Source organism: Caloenas nicobarica, chromosome 8, assembly GCF_036013445.1.
Source record: "Caloenas nicobarica isolate bCalNic1 chromosome 8, bCalNic1.hap1, whole genome shotgun sequence".
Lineage (NCBI taxonomy): Eukaryota > Metazoa > Chordata > Aves > Columbiformes > Columbidae > Caloenas > Caloenas nicobarica.
The window spans coordinates 24,592,093-24,605,784 of NC_088252.1; the positions used below are offsets into that span (position 1 = coordinate 24,592,093).

Genomic DNA, 13,692 nt, shown 5'->3' on the forward strand with positions numbered 1-13,692 from the left:
CTTCATATCTTTTATTACTAACCATCAACAATAAGTTGCCTAAATGTTACAAGTGATGACACTAATATAAAGAGGCAGAATTTTCCAGGTATATTTTTCCAAACTCCATTGCTTTTCAAAACAGGATAACTCAGAGAGAATGAATTAATTTTTGAAGTCTGCCAGTCTATTTTGTCATTTGCTCACTAGCGTACCAGATTTAAATCTGCCAGGCCAAGCAGCAACTGCGTGGTGCCTTCATGGCTGAGAATGATGGTGTGCTCCAGACCAAATGAACTTTTATAAAAAAAAATAAAATCCCCTTCACAAGCAGATAACAGGATCTGACCAAAATTATCTACTGTAGACAAAACATGGGTTTTGGAGCAGAAATTCATATCCAAGACAAAAAAATGTTGTATGGTCTCAAGACATACATTCACAAAAGTAAATAAGATTGCTTAGTAGATGGTCTGTGACGTACTGCACATGTTCACGCTAGCGTGGAATGGCACAAATCCTGTACGGGTGGGGCTGCAGCGTGCCCCCCAAAATGGGTTCTGTGTTGATCTTTGTCACTCCCTCAGGGAGCTGGAAGGTGAATGCCCGCAGCAGGTTGGCAAAGAAAATAAAAAGCTCGGTCCTCGCTAGATGTTCCCCCAAACACACACGGTGCCCTGCAGAACAAAGAGAGGAAGGACAGTGAGTTAGCCTGACCTCAAAAGTGATCGTATTCATCCTCATACAAAGCAAAGGTTTTCTTGATAAGTCCAGAATTTCTTTAGGACTTAATGCAATCAGTGACATCAAACTTAATGTAATTCTTCCTTTAAAGAATCCTATCTGCAGCTATAGAGAACTGTGCAGCCCTTCTGCTCTGAGCTTTGCTTCATTTACCTCGAAAACCCCCATCTTCATTTAAAGGAATTTTTTCAGTCATGTAAATGAACATTAAGGACTAGCTCTTCCTGGGAGATGTCAAGCTCCAGTTTTATATGCAGAAAGCATCAGCACAGCTGCTTGCAAGTACTTTCTAAATGTATGTGTGGTGTCAAAATGTATTCCCCAAGTCAATAACCATAGTCATTAGCAGAGAATTTCTTTCCAAAAATAGGGCAAGTTAAATGTATAGATTTGTCAGGACATCTCCGATTTTCCATTTTATTATCCGTTCAGTAGAACAAATGTTTATAGTTGGATAGGGAAATGTTACTGATATTAATCATGTTGATTTTATAACTGTTTTCCAAAAAGAAGTTTAAAATAAATGACCAATAGGTTTTTAATAAACATCTAATTCTACAGTCCAAATCCAAACCATAACTGTTTGTGCTGTCAGTCCATTTACCTATTGAGAATGGTAAAAAGGCTTCTTGGCTCACAAAGTTTCCATCCTTATCCAAGAAGTGACCAGGGTTGAACCGTCGAGGTGTTTCCCAGTGCTCTGGGTCATACAAAGACGAAGCGATATTTGGTAGAATGATGGTGCCCTGAAAGGAGAAAAGCACTAACTCAGATCTGGCTGCCAATCCTCCCCCAGCAGCCAGAACCGGCCAGACGAGACCAGTGCCAGTTTATTTTCAGAGTTTTATGCTGGTAGGTTCCTTACCCCAGTAGGAACTGCAAGGAACATGAAGCCTTTTTGTTTCAGAATGTCAGTCCCAGCCTGGCAGTGGAAGTGGCTGTGTCACTAGAAACTAACAACTTTATTTGCACTAAACCTATTTTTACTTCTAATATTAGAAGTTTCTGTGATTCGGTCTCTGATGAAGGCTAGTTGCTTCATGCTTTTTCCTGGATCTTTTACAGGCTCTCTGCAGGCAAAAATTCTGTCAGAAATCTTTCCGATGCCTTATCAGCACAAATCAATCACAGCACTCTTCAATATCAATCTCTGAGGTTTTGTCTTCAATTGGTTTGTAGAAACACTTGCTAAAATCTGCTGATAACCCTTTCCCAAGAGCTGCATCACTAAGCTCAGCCTGGCAGATGATTTCTTGTCCTCCTTCCCATTCAGACTATGATGCAGAGGTATCCAACCCCGCTGCTATTGAGAACAATATCCTGGCACAAATAGATTTAATGCACACCTTGCTCTAGTGATGCAGGAAAGGTCTGTAGTGACTGAGAAACCATGTCTATACCTTTTTGAGGGGAAAGCCGAGCAGTGTAGTGTCCCTCACGCACACCCTGGGCATGCCAACCGAGATAATGTTGCTGAAGCGCTGAATCTCGTGAATCACAGCATTTGTGTAGGGCAGTTCTCTCCGATCCTCGTAGCAGATTAACTGGGAAGGACCCAGAACGGCATCCAGCTCCTTCTGCACTTTCTCTGTGGAGAAATATTCACTATCTCAGGTGGAAAAATGTATAAAATATTTTCACCAATTCCATTTTCAAGGACACTTTCTATTTAGAACTACAAAGAGAGCAACAAAATTATTGTAAAAAATGTAAGTAACTTTTATAAAGGAAATAAAAGTAGCAGGGTGTTCTGACAGCTTAAACATGTGGGAGCTCTACTTCTGGGTCTGAAATTCCTTGACTGTAGATTAAGAAAAGAGATTTGTTGCTTAAAAATTTAAAACTTTTAAAGAGTTGCCTTACTAACACTTAAATGCAAGAGGTAACTGATTTATCTTTGGATTTTCTTTTGACTAGATGTCTCAGGCACCTACAGCCAGTTAGAACCACTAAGCTCAGAGCACTCTGGAATTTAAACCAGATGAATCTGGCCCTTAAAAAGCCTAATTCCTATTAAAAGGAAATGGTTCTATATGGAACCTGATGGAACTGCATAACAGCATAACATTTTCACTGGGTGTCAACACAGGCAAAAGTATCGATGGGTAGAAAAAGAAGCCACCAATTAAATGAGGACAGATATACTGGTGTCAGTTCTTTATGAGAGTCTAGACGCAATGTATGACTCAAGAAGGATCATTCCGCACACACCCTGCTTTCCCAAGTCTGTGCAAGGTATTATATTTAGATAAAGAAAATTATTTAGGTCAGTCAGCGCTTTCATAATGTTAATTACATCAGGTGATAATTACCATGCAATAATGCAACATTAAGTAGACCTTCTTGTCTGATAGCTACAAGGTGAGTCATTTTTTCTTGTCTTCGCCTCCTTCCTTAATTTAAAATCCTGTTCTCCTCTGGGTATTTGCACATATTCTGATATCTAACAATGAGATTTCTGTAATCCAGCATAAGAGATCATTCTTTCTTTGGTTTTCATTTAATGCTCTATGAAAGTGACTGATGGTTATCTAAAAGCTAGACTTAAAAATAAACTTCTTAAATATACATAGATCTAACAGATGAGCCATCAAATTCTCCTCCTGACTGGAGTAATTTCTGTTGCAAGAAGCTCAAATACAGCCTGTGACTGCTGTAAGAGCTTGCACACAGATATTCTGGATCTACTGATTCTCCCTAGCACAGATCTACCAGTACGAAAAGGTCCGTGTGCCACTAGCCATACACTGGTATCTAGGAAAAATCTCTGATCTGTGAAAATTTTATGACTTGGCTGTTCTATTGCACTAAAGATATTTGTGATGTGCTTATCTACTCACCTTGGATGTCTGGATTTGCCACCATATAGAGCAGACCCCAGTTCAAAGTAGTGCTGCTTGTCTCTGATCCACCCAAGAAAAGGTCATTTATAGAATAAATCATGTTATCTTCATTGTATGTAGACCTGGGTATGCCTTTGGACTGCAAATGATGAGAAGAAGTAAAGGTTTATACATGAAAGTTAGAAAAAGCAGAATAGCTTTAAATGTGATTTTATCATTGGTTCCAAGCTACAGTGTGTTCTGCCTATAGTAGAATACAGACAGACTGATAAAAAAATATTAGACATCGAAGATGATTACCAATTACCAGTGTAAGGACATGTATGTATGTGCTATGAAAGAATATTGTTATAGTTTGGGGGAATTCATGATCTAAATTTAGGAAGGTTATGCTCGGGGGTCTTGAACCTTTCTTTAGCCAACTGGAGCAACTGGAAAGTGGGAAGGATGTTTTTCCCCTGTTGTAGTATCATCCACTCTTTTTATATTGCCCCCGCATATCTATTACAGACAGTTCAATTTTTTTAATAAACAAACTTGGAGGATTTCCACCCAGCAGAGTCTCAGAAGAGCTCACTCAAACAGTTTCTCGTCCACTGATGTTCAAGTCTCATAAATCTTAGAACAGCAGAGAAAGACTTCAGAAGCAGTTAAACACTTTGGAAAAACAGATGTGTTAATATTGTGTCAGTCTAAAAAAGATTTAAAACAAGAGGATCTAAGGAACTAGAAACCAGTTAGGCTGATATCCAGCCTGGACATAAAAAATATAGCAGCTGATATGGGAATCAATTAATAAAGATTTACCAGCTAGAAATACAAATTAATGCTATTTATTATGACATGGAAAACTGATCTTGGCAAGGAGATCTGATTTGATTCTTTGATGGAATTACCAGCTTGGATGATAAAGACAGTTTCACAGTTGCAACATCCTTGGAGTTCCACGAGATAGTTGCTTTTGTTCCACACAATAATAATAAGAAAAATCAAGCACTATGAAGTATTCTTAAAACATCTGCTAAAAGACTAAGGGGCCGGCTGACAGAAATAGCTAACAGCCCTTCTTCCCCTGCCTTGTCAACTCCCAGTAACACCAGTCTCATCTTGTCGCTTCCTCCTCTTTCTCCTTTTGCTTGCTACTGCCAAGCAGAACAGGTAGAGGAATATAGCCCATTGCAGTGGAGAAGAGGAGAAAGAAAGAGTGATTAAGTGGAGGTAGAAGGAGTCACAGAGGGAGAGGGCATCTGCTAGTCCAGGGATTAGGGAGAGGATCCAGTTCCCAAGAAATTCAGACACAGAAAAATTTATCCTGGTAAGGTCTAGAAAAGGGAGTGATGTGTGTCCCCACTCACAGCTTATGCAAGCCTCTGCAGCCTTTCAAAACTCTATGGATCCCCACGTACAATGTCCTTATTTGCTCCAGTTCCCTTTGCTTGAAGCTTCACTGACCCTGGCACTCTGTTCTTCCCAGCCTTGTCTGAAATTCTGCTGACTCCTAGATTATTTCCCTGCAAAATGCTCTCCAAATCCAACTGTCCTCTTTCAGCAAACTCTCTTGACAAACCTTACTGGCCAAATATCCTATCCAGAACATCCCACTCTGTCTCCCTAACACCTTCCCAGTTCTCTTGTGGTCCACTTAGAAATTCAGTGTTCTTTCCTGGAGGTCTTAAATTATTTTGTAACTTGTGCCACTGAGAAAAAAATGCAACATATTAACCTGCCCTTTAAATAAAGGATTGCAAGGTACTGTGGCATGTCAATAATAAGAAAGGATTTAGCAAGTCCATGGTTGCTGGATTCACATAAAGATGTCCATGAAAGGTAAGAGATTGTGATAGCAGGGCTCCGAGTGGTTGATTTAATGGTCCATTTCACCTTATTCGCCATGAATATACGATCAGGCAGAACAAATACTTACTTCTTCAATGTGAGCCAGGTAAAAGTCAATGAAATCCTCCAGTTCATCTGGCATCCCACGCTCCCTGTGCAGTCTGATCTCTCTCCTCGTAAAAGAGCTCAGGACCTCGTAGCAAGACAACGCCTTCTTATGAGGACCAGGGAGACGGCACATCAACCAGGGGAAGATTTCATACAGCTGCGGGAGGGACACACAAGAGGTACCACAAAGTCTCTACCACTAGAAAATGCATTTTAGGCCTACTAAAAAGAGAAGGTAATATTCATGTTAGTATGTGGGTTTGGCATGATTAGTAAAATATTCTGACAAAGACTACGCTTATGTTTTCAAGTAGTGAGACAATACACTATACAATTTCTGTCTGTGTTGATGGTAAAATTCGAAGTTCCACAGACTTTCAGCTCAACCACAAGCCAAATTAGAAAGATAATAATTAGAATTAACTATATTCATTTATTCAATTATTCAATTCACGTATTCAATTACAATGAACCGTATTCAGACATTTTAAAAGTGAGATCCTGCCCTCCAGTGGAGAATACTGGGAAGGAAGAAGCAAGGCCATTGCAACCTGTTCTCACCAGGATGCGCAAAAGCAGTTGATATAACGCAAAACTAGAGCCGGCTACCAGCAGCTGGCACACGAGCTCAGTAATCTCTCTACTAATTGAGCTCTGAAGGGCCCTCAATAAAACTTGAAACATCTGAAACCCCAAAAAGCTGGGAAACAGTACCTGACTTTTTTGAGCACTCTCATCTAGGAAAGAAGAAGGGGTTAGCTGATACAACCAGATTAATCTTATCCTTCTCTCTTACTCTTTGGGAAAATCTGGCCTAAGGATAGTGCTTTCTACCTATTATGATAGCTAGAAATTTCATTCTGATTTCCAGCCTGTATTTAATGCCTGGGTAATTTGTATACATTATTCTTGTATCTGCAGTGTATTTTGTCTTAATAGATCTTTTCCGGCTTGAAACATAATCCCATGATTTATTTATCAGCAGAAATTCTATCCTTTCTCAGTCTTCATTTTGCTGAGCTCTTCTAGTACTTTCCTAATTATACCACAGAAGGGCGCATTATTAGGTGTTCACTGGAGTCTGGCTGAATTAGACTATGCTATTGTCTTTTTGGAAAATCAGTTCTTTTTGTCAGACATAGAATATCAATTAATCATTGCCTTATCACAGAAAGGCAGTAGTCTGGCCTTGGTAAATTCGCACAGAACTTCATATCCTTTTGTTAATTCCATCTCTGGTATTTTTTTTTCTTCCAAAATCTCTTCAGAAGCCTTACATACAACTGTGGTCTGATTAATCATATATGGCTGCCCAGATCACATGCATTCCTACTCTCAAATGCTTGTGCTTTCCCACTGCTATGGCACCCAAATTGCAAGTGGAATTTAGCTGTCAACATCCAAGACAGGAACGGAGTCCATCCACCTTCTTGGCTACAAGTCCTACCAAAACTCCTCAATTTCTGGAGGGCCCCAGTTCTCCCATTCAGTGCCTGTCAGTGTGGAATCCAGTTAGGAAATGGGGATGCGGACACAGCAATGGCCACTTTTTACATAATGCTGAGTTCCCTTTGCAACCCGGAGGTGGGAAGGTTGCAGACTTCCCTCTGGAATGTTTTGAACCTCTGTTCTTATTTCCCAGAACAGGATCTTATTCATTGGATTAAAGCAAAGGTGGGACAGGAAGGAGAGATGAAGAGGAGGTATATTCTCTTTCCCAAAACGAGGTGTCACCTGCCACCACTACACAAAACTTACAGAACCAGTGCTAGACTAGGCAAAATGGAACCTGATCCTAAATCAGTGAGAAGATTGCTCCATGGGATGGGGGGATGGGAGGAAATCTCTATGTTACAGGGATTGCTTATGTGTTTTACATGAAGAAGCTACTGCATAAAATGTTTGGGACAACTTTAGAAATGGAACCAGAACTCCTGGGCAACTTTGAATACACTTCTGTGCACAGCAGGCCTTTTCTAGGGTCAGGAAACTCCTTGGCTCTCATAAGAGCGCTGATGGTTTTGATGGCGAGCTCACGGGTATATTTGCTGGCTTAGCTTTTCCTATCTTCTCCTGCCTGTGTCTAGAGCTGCTCCTCACTCATTGAAGGAGTGCAGTTTCTCTGGGAAGTCTTCAATCTCCACTTCTTTTAGAGGAAATGGAGATAAGTAGCCACAGGCAAAACACTTAGATATTTTAATAATTCTCTCTGTTGACTGTATATAAAACAGTGTTTAAACCTGGTATGTGAATCACACTTGCAGACCTGACATTTAGTATTTAACAATCATGATGCCCAAGGCTGGAATCTCTTGTAGATGGGGGTTGAGAAACCAGGTAACAAACGTGACCCAGGAGCAGTCCATCACCTTGTGCCTTGCTACAAAGATTTAGGTGCAAACTGCCTTATCACAGTACTCACACATAGGACAATGAACACAAACGACCAAGGCTGATATACAGAGCTCTGCTATCACACTTTGAGGTAGTGCACTGCCCAGCAAAGCCGCATGGGACACTGCTCACCTATTCTAAAACTGCTACTAGAGAGAGTGCAGAGGAGGGTGATTAAGCTGGTGAGGTCTTACGAGAAGCAGTTAAGGGAACTGGTGCTGTTCAGCCTGGAGAACAGGAGGCCAAGGGGAGACCTTATCGCTGTCTATAACTGCCTGAAAGGAGGTTAAAGCATGGAGGGTGTTGGTCTCTTCTCCCAAGTAGCAAGTGATAGGACAAGAGGAAATGGCCTCAAGTTGCGCCAGGGGAGGTTTAGATTGGATATTAGGAAAAAATTCTTCATGGAACGGGCTGTCGGGCATTGGAACAGGCTGCCCAGGGCAGTAGTGGAATCACCATCCCTGGAAGCGTTTAAAAGACGAGGTTCTTAGGGACATGGTGTAGTGCTGGAGTTAGGTTATGACTGGACTTGATGATCCTGAGGGATCTCTTCTAACCAAAATGATTCCATGATTCTATGCCTAACAGCTACCTCTTGAATCTGCATTTCTCACTTTCTGTCTTGTTCAGAAAAAGAAAACAGGTTATTTACTTACGTGATGAATAAAGCTGCCTCCGAATTTGAACAGATGTTCTGTGGCTCTAATCAGTTCACGGAAGGTTTCATTCTCTCTGGAAAAGCGGTGTCCAAAAACGACAGCACAAATTACATTTGAGACAGCATGAACGAGAGGGTATGAAGGATCCAGGGGTTTCCCTGCAACCATAATAATGAACGTCACTCTTAATATCTCCTATCTGCTTTAGTGAAATGAGAGAATGTTTTAGGTTACCCGAAGAACTTTCAACAGAGCATTGCATTTCCCAGAGAAGCAGCAATCTTCTTACAAAATTGCAGTTTTTAAACTGATTCTTCACAACTGTGGTGCAATCTCATAATCCCAGGAGTGTGTGGCACTCTAAAGAAACGCCATGTGAATAAAATATTTTGTAATATGATAGAGCAAATTTAGAGGTAAGAAGGAAAAAATTCTACGCAATTTTTCTGTCTGGCACATTCAAAATAGGTCTCAAGCATGGAAGTGACTGAGAACACTCTGATCAAAGAGGGAAGAACCGTTAGAAGAGAGGCAGTCTTATTCAGTGAGGAGATAAATATGTGCAAGGCTACTATATTTTATTTGAACTTGTTAGAGAGGTGCAACCTCCATTAAGATAAAATGTCATAAACTCATTTCAACTGCTAGTGTCAGTAATATAATAACTAATTTTAAAGCAATTATTTCAAAACTTAATCCCAAGAAGACTCTTTTATGACTCCAGAATAAACTACTATCAACAACTGTGTTTATGTATGTACCAATGCAACTGTCCAACACCCAATGCACAATTCTGATTAGCAGCTTATTTTTCTGGGCTTTTATTTCCTGCATGCATGATCACATCTCAGTCTCTCCTAGTTCTTAAACCATGGGACTTGGCTAGATTTAATGACTTTTAATAGATACAATACTAGCCACAGCATGTCCTGGTTTACTGTTCCTTTGCATAACGATTGGTATTGGGAAATCCAACTCACATACTCCTAACTAGATTATTCAGGATAAAATATTGTGACAAAAAACAAGATTCTAGTCAGTACTTTACAGAGCTCATGCATATGGTGTTACAAGACTTAATTCATCAGCGTTGACAATGTGTCCATATCTTTATGCACCAGCACCATATATGAGCCAGCGATGTGCCCTTGAGGCAGAGGTGGCCAATATCATCCTTGGCTGCATTAGCGAAGGCATTGCCAGCAGGTCAAGGGAGGTGATCCTTCCACTCCAATCAGCACTGGAGAGACCTGTCTGGAGTGCTGGGTCCAGTTCTGGGCTCCCCAGCACAAGAGGGATCATCGACATACTGGAACAAGTTGAGCAAAGGGCCACAAGGACAATTAGGGGATTTGATGCAAGAGAGGCTGGAAGAGCTGGGGCTGTTTAGTCTGGAGAAGAGAAGGCTCGGAGAATTATCTTAGATGTGTATAAATGCTCGATGGAGGGAAATAAAGAACATGGACCTAAGCTTTTCTTAGCAGTATCAAGTGAGGCAACGTGGAAAAATTGAAATACATTGAATTCTGCCTCAACAGAAGAAACTTTTTTACTGTAGGGCTGATGAAACAGTGGAACATGTTACCCAGAGAGGTGGTAAAGTCTCTACTCTTGCAAATATTTAAAACTCAACTGGACTCAGCCCTAAGAAACCTGCTCTGATTGACCCTTCATTGAGAAGGGGTTAGACTAGACCACCTTCAGAGATCCCTTTCCACTTTAAGCACTCTATGATATAAATAATAAATAAGCTCCAGTTTTGCTTCCCAGTTTTAGTAGTTCTGTAAATAACTTTGAGCAAGAATAGTCTCCCACTGGGTTTGAAAACACAGCACCGGGGTCTTTGCATTTTCAGTGCATTCCACACGGACACTATAAGACCCTGCACACTCTCTTGTGGAACAAAAGCTGCCCTTGATATCAGGGCATGGCAGAGAAGTTCATACACATACACATCAGACTAATGACAAAAATGAACGACTATTTATTGCAGAGATACCTTTCATGCTTGCAAAGAAGTCTACTAGGTAGTGGGCCTCTTCTTGAACTCGATGCTCCAGACCTCTTTTTCCCAGACCAAGGTTGCGGAGAGTCCTCAGTGCAAACCTTCTCTGCTGCTTCCAGGTGTGACCAGTTGCCAACATAATCCCTGCATCCATTCAAGGAAAAGCTCTTTATCATGCTAATATTTATTCTAGATAAAGACCACATTAAAAGATTCACTAAACCGCAGAATATAATGAAACTATTGCGTTGCCTATGAACACAAAGACACCAAGGAACAGCTGTAGCAGGTAAACACATAGGCAGGGATAAAATGGACAAACTTAACTGGGTAATAAGATGACTTTCAGGATTCAGTTTGATTCAAGACAACAAATTATCTCAGAAAGTTTGACAGCTACTTCTCTAGATGCTCTCTGAAGTGCTTGCCTCCCATTCTCTTCTATACTTGGAGCTCACTTGACCAGCGTGATTGTCTCATGAAGGGAAAAGGGGAGTCAAGGAGAAAATTTCCTGTCCACAGGCCAGAAATTTCAGTACTTGGGCTTTCTGACAAATATCTTTAGAAGAAATAAACATATACTAACAGGATTTTTAACATAGTATAAGAATCACCAATGACTAAAACAAATTAAAATTAGAAAAATTGAAGGAATTAGGTTTCCTTTAAAAAAAGTCAAGGTCTCAAATAAAAGAAAGATTGTTTCACAATGCACGTGTTCGTGAAAAACAGGAGCTTGGGAATTTGCCGTATGGTTGGGGAGCATGAAACCTATAGCGAGGTTGAAACAGAAGTGCACTGAATCTCTAAATGCAACTGTGAGAGTAAGAAAATAGTCATAAAAGGAATAGAATGGGAAGAAGATCCCACATCAAGTTCAGTCTCCAGCTGAAAATGTAATGGTGGGAGGCAGCAAGTCCAGGACAAAGAAACATGTTCTTTCCTGCCCTTCCTCCACTTCTCTGTGGCACAACCCACCACTGCCTCATCTCATCGCCTCTGAATCTGCTACAGGGAATATTTCACACAAGGCATTATGAATCTTTTCCCTATTGCTGGTCTCTTCCTCCTCCTGCTGTCCAAAGGCTATTTCATCACTCCCTAGTTTGCAGTTCACCTGGCAGTCATTCCTCATAGACAAACCCTGCCGCTGTGGTACCTTCGGAAATGGTTACAAGTTACAAAAGAGCTGCAATTTGTCAAGGCAATGTTTCTGTGCAATATTTATGGCAAGAAATTCTCACCTTTTCCTTCAGCCATTGCTCTGAAGAAAGGAGACACTAGCCTCCCAGAAACATCTTCAGGGTGCGTGGTCATACCATCCTTAACTGCCTGAAATCCATTCAGTATGATCACTGGGGCCCATCCAAACCATAAGGTGAATATGTTACCGTGAATTTTTGCCAGCTATAGATGGGAAAGAAGCCAGGAGAGCACAGATGAAATCCCACATGCTGCAAACAGAGGATGAATCTGTTTTTACACCGATTACAGGACTAGCCCCAAGGTGGAATGATGCTCTCCACCTTTCCCACAAGATTACAATTATCTGTGAGAAAGCATGAACTCTCTTCCAGCTTTCACTGTTGGAAAAACCTGAGTATTCCGGCTTTTCAGAGCCACAGATCTATGCCAAGAAACATTAAGTAGCTTTTATTACCGTATATAAGCCAAGGCTAAGTTCACAATGATACATGTGATAAAGGGTATTTTCTATGCATGAATTTATTTCAGGAGGGTTTCTGTCATTTGTACTGGTAAAGTGGCACAAAAAGAACACAGAAACGTCAGGGGAATAACTGCCTTGTAGAGACCGGACCAGTTACTTTCTGCTTTCCCCCTGCTCATTTGCCTATTTCAGTACTGGAACCTGAGTAAAACCATTCCGTTTCACAGTGTCCTTACTCCCTGTCCGAACCTGCCGTGTGGTCACAACCACTGACGAGCCTCCTCCACATCCCAGTGACAGAAGCCACTGGAATTGTCTATTAAGAATCCTGAAAGCACTGTGAGAATCAACAGAATGAAATAGAGGTGGCTTTGTGCACAGGACTCCTCAAAAAAAATGACCAACAAAAGGTTTGTGAGTATTTTCAAAGATCCTGTCAATATAAACAAGCATATACACAGGTAGTGCATCCTAAATATCTATTTACTCTCCATCTAGAGACTGCCAGTGCTCAGAAAGCTAAAAATACATGCTTTGAAAGTAATTTTTTAAAAACAGTATTTCTTTTCCCTAACTGGAAATCTGACGTATTATCCTTAGAGGTATTCAATCCAAAATAATACCAAGTTTCACAAGAATTTGTCAAATCCAGTGTTAACAGGTGATGGGTTTAAGTGTCAGAATTATTTTCACACATTCAAAAATTCCAATACCAGATTTTATAGCGTGGCAAATTGCTCTATGCTGCAATACCTTTTTCTTATTTTGCCAATCAAACCAGCAGGTCCAAACCAAACCAAATGAAATATCACAGCAGCTAGTTAACAATTACAGTATGTTACCAATGTAGTTTTGAGGGAAGATGTTTTCACATAGCAAACAAACATGAGAAATGGGAAATTACAAAGACTTCTAAACAATCAGGAGTATCTGAAAATAAATACCTTCATGAGGATGTCACGGTTAAACTCAAAGTTCAGCTGTATCAAGGTTCCAAAAACTGGGAGAGGGATTGGTCCAGGAGGAAGCCGTCTTCGTACTCGTTGCAACTTCAAAAACTGCATAATTAGAAGAAATACAGCCATGGCTATAAGAACTTCACTTATTGTCAACATTTTAACGTCTGCTTTTACAAGCTTGTCTTTATTGAAAATAGTCTATTGAAGCTGTTAAGGCTGGCTGCTCAACCAGTTCTTTCATAAGAGTTTAAATTTCATATAATAACCATTCCCCGCCTCTAACCCTCCCTCTATATCATCAGCCACTCCCTTTTGTCCCACTGATTACATTTTCACGCTCAAGCATGTTTAATAGATGCATATCCTCTCCCTCTTCTCATTCAGATTATGTTTATCAGATATGGATCACAGGATTTGTAGGAACGGTCTCTTAAAAGACTAGGGCCAAGATTTTCCAGGCAATGTAGATTCACATATCCTCATGTAAATTCTTCAT

The 13,692-nt window shown here is 40.5% G+C and overlaps 1 protein-coding gene across 1 annotated transcript; it reads right to left on the reverse strand.

Moving 5' to 3' along the window:
- Window positions 1–4: 4 nt before the first annotated feature.
- On the reverse strand, window positions 5–13,360 carry LOC135991381 (cytochrome P450 2J4-like). Its single transcript, XM_065639975.1, has 9 exons — window positions 13,182–13,360; window positions 11,813–11,975; window positions 10,563–10,712; window positions 8,561–8,721; window positions 5,491–5,667; window positions 3,564–3,705; window positions 2,124–2,311; window positions 1,328–1,469; window positions 5–656 (listed from the first exon to the last, which is right to left on the reverse strand). Exons 1-9 carry the CDS (start codon window positions 13,350–13,352, stop codon window positions 478–480), a joined length of 1,473 nt encoding a protein of 490 aa, XP_065496047.1. The 5' UTR covers window positions 13,353–13,360; the 3' UTR covers window positions 5–477.
- Window positions 13,361–13,692: the final 332 nt, after the last annotated feature.

Bases quoted from the DNA above. Each gene is read 5' to 3' on its own strand.
- LOC135991381 (XM_065639975.1), bottom strand. From the start codon at position 13,352: ATGTTGACAATAAGTGAAGTTCTTATAGCCATGGCTGTATTTCTTCTA. The intron at 8,722-10,562 runs GTATCTCTGCAA...TTATGGTTGCAG, and splicing joins CTTCTTTGCAAGCATGAAAG to GGAAACCCCTGGATCCTTCA. The intron at 1,470-2,123 runs GTATAGACATGG...TTCTCCTTTCAG, and splicing joins TCGGCTTTCCCCTCAAAAAG to GGCACCATCATTCTACCAAA.